Genomic DNA, 9,522 nt, shown 5'->3' with positions numbered 1-9,522 from the left:
AGAAGGCCAACAAGTGCAGCTGCCATGCAGAAGTAGCTTCTCACAAGAATCTGTACAAGAACCAGATGAAGGAGATGAGATGACAGACAATATCATCTTTGACATCAATGGGCTTATGAAAGGACACAAATATAGACGATTGTGTGCAGAAACTACAATCACCGACGGTGAAGAGTACATTGGAAGTGGCTGGCTCCGTGCCGGTCGGTGGTCGTCCACTTTATTTTCTCTTTCATGAACAGATGGCGGCAAGCATATTATAGAAAGGAAACATTCATGACGGCTCACAAGATAGGTTCTGGAAGAATTCAAAGCATGGATTTATGCACCATGCAGAATCGATTCTGATTGGGAGAAGATATTAGAATAGTTACATACTCGCTGAACATGGTATACTTTTCATTAATCTAGCCTGTGATAATGACACAAGGTTTGTTTTTTGCAAATAATTTATGTATGGGCAAGTAAGACAGACTATGTATATGCCTTCCTACAAGACCTACGCATGAAAGAATAGAAGATTTCTTCATACTAAAACAGAAAATGTAACTGAAACAAAAAGGTGGAAGGATAAGAACCTCTAAGCACCGGGTGTCAGGTACTGCAGAGGCTTCCTTTGTTCAAGTTATAGACGTTTAACAGGTTAGCCCAGCTTCAATGGTGGATCATAGAATGGCGGATCATAGGAGCCATTTACTTTTACGGTCCAACAATCTCAGGTAGGAAATTAGAAATTTACCATGATGTTCTTGACAAGGCCATTGGCAGTGCCTCCAGGAAAAAGGAGTGCCTTCACCTCAGGTAGGAAAGGGTTATTTGCAATCAACTGGGAAGATGTAACACGGCAACAGAGTTGAACACATTCCAGGTCTCAATGGAATCCTGCCGAAAGAGAAAAGCTAATGAATACCCATTTTGTAATCAAATTCCAGTATGTTTTACTCGTTCATATATTCCTCGATCAAAAGACCATGGATAAATAAAAAAGGAATGTCATCATTTATTTTCATAATATTTCCAACAACGATGAATGAACAAATGCACCTATATCCAGGTAAGGCAACTGAAAAAGCAACTAACTAACCCTTGGGGTGCTAGTTCCAAGGAATCCTTCTGAGTGGAACTCATTGAACGGGAAGTTAACAAATACAATTTAGCACTCAGCTGTTCATAACTGCATGATATATATTTTATAGCAAATATTTTACTTTCGAGAATGATTAGCCAGGAATCATTTCAGTTTTCATGAACTACAGTTTGTTTCCTTCTCTTTGAAAAACTCCAGGGTTTTCAATTGCCATTATTTTATTAAAACTTCATTAGGTGAAAACAATAAAAGAAGCTTATTATTCAATCTCATATCTTCAGAACTCGAGTATGATGTTTCACTCAAAGAAGGTGCAGTTTCAATGCAGAGGTTTTTATTGTTGTACACAATCTTGTCCGAAAGACTTGGAATACTTTGAACAATCTCAGGATCAGCACATTGGGTGCAGCATATGAGTTGAACACATGAAGTCATATTTACAGTCTTCATGGCTGTCTCTTTAAGAAATTCATCTTAAATAAATTTAAAACAAAAAAATAAAAGCATTCCATTCAATTTCTAATCGGCATGGTTGCCCAAACAGGCCACCTATGCTTAAGTTATAAGCTCAGATCAAATTAACATCGCAACTACAAAAAAAAAGGGAAAACAGTTTCTGCAGAGTATAGCGTTCCTTAATCACTATATACATGAAACACCACCAACATTGCCTGATACAGTCAATCATTTGTGTGAAACAAAAACATAAATAACTTCTTGAATCTAGCATGTTGACAGTGTGGGCATTTCATGCTCTAATAATTAGACCAGACAAATAGTCTGGGCCGCTTAGAGACAAGATTCTTAAAGTTTTCAAATCTTGAATAATGTAAAGTACTAGCTTCAGTTGGAATCACCGGTGCAGTGGCATAACATTACATTAAAATGCAGAGCACCGTTTAGCTTCAGTTCACAATACTTTGCTCTTTGGAGAACCCTTTGAACAACCTTAAATATCCTCATCAGTTAGCGAAATCTTAACTGTGATATATCTAAAAATCTGAACCTCACGACTACTGCTCACAAAACAACATTAGTTCATCGTCCAGTCGACAATAGCATTAGTTCCGACTTTAATTACCTTCTTCTCGGCGCTTTCTCATTCACTGTTACATCCAAATAGACCAAGCGTCTATATGAAATAGATCTCATAACTACTTGCCAAAAACGAAAAGAAAAAACTTAAAAGCAAAAAAATGCAACTAAACACAGGAACCGACATATCTAAAAAGGTACAGACAAGAGAGAAAAGTAGAGCAACAAAACAAACTAGAATGTTGAAATAGCCAAAACCCAAGTGCTAAAACATGAAAATAATAAAATCTAAGCAACACCCAGATTGAGAAACAACTATGAAAATGAGAACTAATGAATCTAGGGAGCAATGGAGCAAAAAAGAATGAAAGGGATAAAATGAAAGTGACCTGAAAAGAGGAATGCGAACAATGATAATGAAATTTGACATAGATGAGATGTAGCTCAGCCATCCTGTTGACGCCGTTGATGATGTTGCCAGTCCCAGAGACCTTTCAATTTTAACAGTAGCGGAGAGAGACACCAATGGAGAGACGTTTCTACTCTGGTGGGTCTTCAATTGAACCTGGGAAAGCGAACCTGATTTTTGAATTGATGGTAACGACGCCGTTTTTCAGCTGATGTAAGTGGTTAGGTGACTGACAAATACGACAGTGGGATTGACAATTCAGGGTTTCATATTTTTATTTTTTTTTTGCAGTGGTAAAATCTTATATTCCAATAACATCATCAATAATAACTTGTTTGATACAATCAGGTTCATCAAAGTAAAATCAAACTGGATTGTTGTTCGATAAAGTCTAATGCGTAAGAGAATGGGCGACACGATTAGCTTCCCTACATACATAATGCACTTTAAAAGTAAGAAATCTAACTAACATTTGTCTAGCCTCATTGAGCAGCAATCTAATTGTAGATAAATCATGAATCTTTCCCGTCACCTGATTAGCCAACCTGTGGACAATGGATATGGCGTCACCTTCAATAACAACTTTATTCCACCCATTCTCGAAAGCCATCCGAATGCCTTCCGTAAACGCAGCAGCTTCCGATGACTCGGCCGAAAATGGAGGCTCAATCTTCTTAGAAAAACCCCCAATCACCATACCATACGCGTCCCTAGCCACAACACCAATGGCCGCAACACTAGAATCCTTGCAAAAAGCCCTATCCACATTAATTTTCACTTCATCCTGAACCGGTTTTAACCAAACCCATTGACGACAGATAACTTCATCATCCCTTGAAGCCCCACCTGTCTTAGACACTCTATTGAACTCCCCAATCAAACTCGAGGAACTAAAAATAATGTCCATATCCGATTGCGACCCCCATTATGCACCAAGTTATTGCGCCGATTCTAAAGATTCCAAAGCAACGAAAGGAAAAGATCGAAACCTTCATTGATTAATTTGGAATGAGCAAAGGCCAACCAAGATAAAGGAGAATTCCCACTCCAATCAACAATCACAGGAGAAAGCCCCGACAACACAAGAACCGACTTAACTTTAGGGCAATCTTTAATAGCATGCAAAATCGATTCCAATTCTCGATTACACAGAGGGCAAACTCCATTTCCAATATTTGCTTGTAACAATTTGGCGCCCACAGGGATTGCTTCATGACAAATACGCCATCCAAAAATTCTAATATTTGGAAGAACCCGTGCTCTAGCCACTCCGTTCCAAATTCCAACCGCCACCAAGGTCGGACTATTCCGAAGATTCAACCAGTTATAGCCAGACTTAGCAGAATAAAAGCCCGAACCATGATGTCCCCATAACATCCTATCCCCTTATCGGAGCAATTAACATCTTGAGAACTTGCGCAATATCTTCCGTCCGAAACACTCCGAGCACCTTAGGCTCATCCCACCTAGCACACCCAGGAATCATGAAATCCGTAACCCGAACCGATTGATCAGCATTATCCATGTATCTCTCTCTCCATTTGAAGGGGCTAGCATCCCCCCATTTATCCTAAACATACGAACCTCACTATCAATACCCACTCTCCAGAAAAAATCCATCTTGAGCTCTTCTTTTGCCTTCATAAGACTTGCCCAAGCATAAGAAAAATTAGCCCCGAGCCTAGCCTAAAAAAACGACGAGCTCGGGAAGTATTTCGCTTTAAGGACCTTAAACGCCAACGATTTATCATCCTGAATAAATCTCCAAATCTGGTTCCCAAGCAGCGCCACATTAAATAGTCTAAGATCCCTAAACCCCATCCCACCAAATTTTTTGGGCTGACAAATTCTATCCCATGCAACCATAGCCCAACTGTAACACCCCAACCCGTATCCGACCCGGATACGAATCCGAGGTGTCACATTGACCTTTTAAAACATGTACTTGTTTAAAATAGTGAGTAATTTAAAACTTTTAAACATATAAATGACGAATTTACATAAAAACATTTTATTATTACAAAACCAATCAGAGCATGATATTTCACTTATTTATTTACATATAACTATTCGAAACATTTATAAAACTGTTCATAGCTTAAACAATGGATTCTTTGAAAACATGCCAACTAGAACTTTATATACTAAAATATTCACATCTTTTTGATCTGACCTTTAGTAAGGAGAAAACCTGTCTTGCTCCACATTGCTCTTTCCTCTCTCGAAACCTACGTGTAAATCACTTACACGCTAAGTCAAAGACTTAGTGAGGATATAAACATATAAGGTAAACGGTAATTAATAATCATTCCTAAACAATTAATATCATTTCATACCACATACTTTTACATGTAAAAATATATGCATACATATATGTCATTATCATATCTCTTATCTCATGTTCCTATGATCTCTTGTCCATATCATATAAATATACCATATATATACTATTATAAAACACGTACACCCAAGCAATTATATTATCATCTTCATTTCTTTTCTTATTTTATCACTATCATGATTCCTTTCATCATATGGTCTTATAAGTTACCATTTGTACAATCAATATCACACATGAATTCCACAAGGAAACAACATATTATCATATCACTTTATTAATATTATCTATTTAATAGCCCATGATACACATGTGAGAACTAAAGATATGCGAGTACATAGAGGTTGTGCACTAATGCTGTCACCACAGCTCATATAATTGCACCGAAGTGCCACGTAGAATTGCACTGGAGTGCCGCGTAGAATTGCACCGTAGTGCCATATAATAATGTCCATAAGGACCACATATCATTCCTTAAGAATCATATACATATACTAGGGATCAAGTATGTGTCTCACCAGACTTCACACATGTTCCAAAGAATACATATATGTCCCGAATGACCACATATCATTCCTTAAGAACCATACTTAAACTCTTCTTATCATCCTTAGTTTTACTCAAACATTTGAATCCTCACAAAGAATACATATATGTCCCGAATGACCACATATCATTCCTTAAGAACCATACTTAACTCTTCTTATCAATCCTTAGTTTTACTCAAACATTTGAATCCTCACTTCCTTCCTCTATCACTTTACTATAATCACGGTATACAACTGTATCCATATTCACTTCATATTTGGTTATCATAACCTACCATATCTTGAAATCTTGTAATTTCAATGCATTCCGTCCCATAATCTTGTTAGCCCACGCTAACTCTTTCCATCTTAAATACAAAAACAATATCTACCTCACTTGATACATTTATACTTCTTATCCTTCACATTATTTAATTTCTAACAAAACACTTAATCCATTCCTGATCTTTATCCATTTATCCTTTTATAATCCGCATTGTCTTATACATAACTAAACCATATCATGTTCTTCATATTCCCATGCTCTTTATATCACATATATTTATCCTTAACTATCACTCCTTATCACATTTTCATTACTTTGATAGTCAACTTTACTCACACAAACCTATTCTTTACCATTCTTATACTTATGTTTTCCACTTGTTTTAAAAAAAATCACCAGATTTCAATACTCATCTAATCCTTTAAAAACTTTTTCTGCTTCGATTTACATAACTTCTAAAAGAGCTTTTAACCCATTCACAAGGGTTTGTCTTTACCCTGACTTATCCTCAATTAACTCTTTGTTTAATCTTTCAAGATCAAACCTACTGTTGGAGTCTGTCGAACCCTCATCTGATTTGATTCTCTGATGGAGAATACAACTAATTCATGTCTGGTTTAAAGTTGAACCAGAATCTCTACCTTTCTTTGATGTGCAAAATTCTATGAAGCACTAATTCTCTTAATCATCTGAGATTTTATTTCTCCAAACTTTTCGTTCTGAGCTTTTTCTCTTTAAAGCTTTAACACAATTAACCATTTCTTGAAACGATAACAAATTCAAAACCAGTAACACTATTTTTTTAAGGCGCAAGTCCTAACAACAAATCACATGTATCATTTTCAGTCGGAATTAACTCAGCAGCAATTCTGCTTAGCTTAATAAACTTATAATCATACTCATACAAGGTGTAATTCCCTTGTTTCAAGCTTGTGTATTCTAGTTTCATCTGTCTTATAACTGATCATCAATGCACTTATTCTTGAACGCTTATACAATTCTAATCACATCATTTAATCTTTTAAACGTTCTTAGGTTGACAATTGTCCACCATACTCTAACTTACCAAAGTAGTAACAAAACTACTCAATTCAACATCTCCACTTTGAAGAAATGAAACCTTCTATCATATCATTCAACCAAAGGTCTATAACAATAAACCTTCCTCAAATCCACCCTTGAACTTGGTGCTCGCAACTTTATCACTAATTTGATACATTCATTCTATGAGTTAAAGAAATATAATTGTAACACATCAGAACATTCTTCAACAAGAAATTTTCCAAATTTTATACAGCATTTCTTGAGGTGTTCGCTCTTCTCCCTGCCTGGCCAGGGTAGTGAATGCTATTACCTTCAGGTTTATTACCTTTCACTTCTTTCGAAGCTCTTATTATCATACTTCTATTATCACATAATAATCTATTTTTATTAGCAAGACAGCTACTCCTTACACTATCAGATCATAATTTTTCACTTTGAGTTGGCATGCACACTTTTTTTAAAATACTTCTGACTTCTATTTAAGCCTAGAATCGCTAAACCGTGGCTCTGATACCATTAAATGTAACACCCCAACCCGTACCGACCCGAAACGAATCCGGTGTCACATTGACCTTTTAAAACATGTACTTGTATAAATATGAGTAATTTAAACTTTTATAACATAAATGACTAATTTACATAAAAACATTTTCATTATTACAAACCATCAGAGCATGTATTTCACTTATTTATTTACATATACTTCAAACATTTAGTCAAAGACTTAGTGAGGCATATAACATATAAGGTAAACGGTAATTAATATTATTCCTAAACATTAATACTATCATTTCTACCACTCATACTTTTACATGTAAAAAATATATGCATACATATATGTCATTATCATTCATATCTCTTATCTCATGTTCCTGATCTCTTTGTCCATATCATATAACATATACCTATATATACTATTATAAAACACGTACCCCAAGCAATTTATTATCATCTTCATTTCTTTCTTATTTTATCACTATCATTGATTCCTTTCATATAGGTCTATAAGTTACCATTTGTACAATCAATATCACACATGAAATTCCACAAGGAAACACATATTATCATATCACTTTATTAATATTATCTATTTAATAGCCCATGATAACAGTGAGAACTAAAGATATGCGAGTACATGAGGTTGTGCACTAATGTTGTCACCACAGCTCTATAATTGCACCGAAGTGCCCGTAGAATTGCAACCGGAGTGCCGCGTAGAATTGCACCGTAGTGCCATATAATAATGTCCATAAGGACCACATATCATCCTTAAGAATCATATATATATAGGGATCAGTATGTGTCTCACCAGACTTCACACATTTCCAAGAATACATATATGTCCCGAAGACCACATATCATTCCTTAAGAATCATAACATATGCCAAGGCTCAAGTATGTGTCTCACCAGACTTCATACATGTTCCAAAGATACATATGTCCCGAAGGACCACATAGACCCTCGACTCTTGGCATCCAACTATACCCCTAGCTCTCTGACACATAACATGGGCATTACTTTTATATTCTTTTACATATCCATGTAACCATATCATATATTCATAAGCTCATGGTTTCATTCACATATACATGTAATCACGAGTTTCTTTCATGTAATTCATGTCACTTTCATATGAATTCATATTCATATGTCACATAGGATTCACCCTCATGTATCACATATACTTCTCTTTCATATGGCTCATAACATTTCTCATGGTTCATATAACATGTAAATCATTGACATCTTATCATGTTATCACATAAACATATCATCTTACAATACATACAAACACATCAATACATATATTCACATATACGTATCATTTCATTATCCTTATTATTATTCTTATCATCACCATTAATCCTTTACTTACCATATTCATATCAATAACACATATACTCATGCGCATATATAATTCATAACAATACATACTTCTATGAATTCATGTTTTCACTATTGGAAATAGACTTATCACAATTCTTATTTTCCCTTGAACCTCATATACTAGAGAATGTGCACTCACCTAGCTTCGCTTTGATTCGATTATAATTCTTCAATTGATCCGAACGGGATCACGTTCTATATCTACATCATCATACATAGATCTATATTAGTATTATAACTAATATACTCTAATGGTTCACTCTTTAGACTAAGAGAAAGACAATTTCATCTTTTAATGAAGGTATGCATCGATGCACTACTGATGCATCGGTGCATAAAATGCATTCGATGTTGTATTATTATAAGATGCATCGATGCATGCCTTATGCATCGATGCACTAATTGCATTCGATGTTTCCTTATTAAAAGAGTGCATCGATGCACTACCAATGCATCGATACACCTTCAAAAAAAATTCTGGGTTTTAACATGATGCATCGGTGCACTATGAATAGCATCGATGCACTATGCCCAAGAACTTTTTTTAACCCGAAAAATCCTTCTTTTTGGATTTATTAAATCATTCATATTCAACCCCTTTCTATTCCTAATTTTAATACATAATTAAACTCATTAATATTCATTATCTCATCTTTAACCTAATATCCTCTCATCTTTAGGAATTCAAGAATCATACCCTATTTTCCACATGTTTTAAATCCAATTCTAACACTTAATACTTCTTAATTAAGCTGATGACAAGTCAAATTTAGCTTCAAATTCAACTTATCAACTCTATTCTGGAAATTCACTCAAGAACTCCAAATCTTAAATCTTCCTAACTCATTTATCTTTTGATTTTAAGATAACTTAAGCCTTTTTAAGTTTAAGTATCACTAAGAATCATA

General features: G+C 35.1%; 1 protein-coding gene and 1 long non-coding RNA gene across 2 annotated transcripts; one reads left to right on the top strand and one right to left on the bottom strand.

The window, feature by feature from the left end:
• Positions 1–427: 427 nt before the first annotated feature.
• On the top strand, positions 428–708 carry LOC120192639. Its single transcript, XR_005522788.1, has 2 exons — positions 428–618; positions 672–708. It is a non-coding gene; the product is annotated as an uncharacterized LOC120192639 (long non-coding RNA).
• Positions 709–2,922: 2,214 nt separating this feature from the next.
• LOC120192691 lies at positions 2,923–3,438 on the bottom strand. The gene has a single exon (XM_039195430.1). It carries the CDS (start codon positions 3,436–3,438, stop codon positions 2,923–2,925), a length of 516 nt encoding a protein of 171 aa, XP_039051361.1.
• Positions 3,439–9,522: the final 6,084 nt, after the last annotated feature.

Source organism: Hibiscus syriacus, unplaced genomic scaffold (genome assembly GCF_006381635.1).
Source record: "Hibiscus syriacus cultivar Baekdansim isolate YM2019G1 unplaced genomic scaffold, ASM638163v2 tig00116976_pilon, whole genome shotgun sequence".
Taxonomy (NCBI): Eukaryota; Viridiplantae; Streptophyta; class Magnoliopsida; order Malvales; family Malvaceae; genus Hibiscus; species Hibiscus syriacus.
The sequence above is the reverse complement of the archived record's forward strand: the minus strand, read 5'-3'. Positions and strand labels throughout refer to the sequence as shown.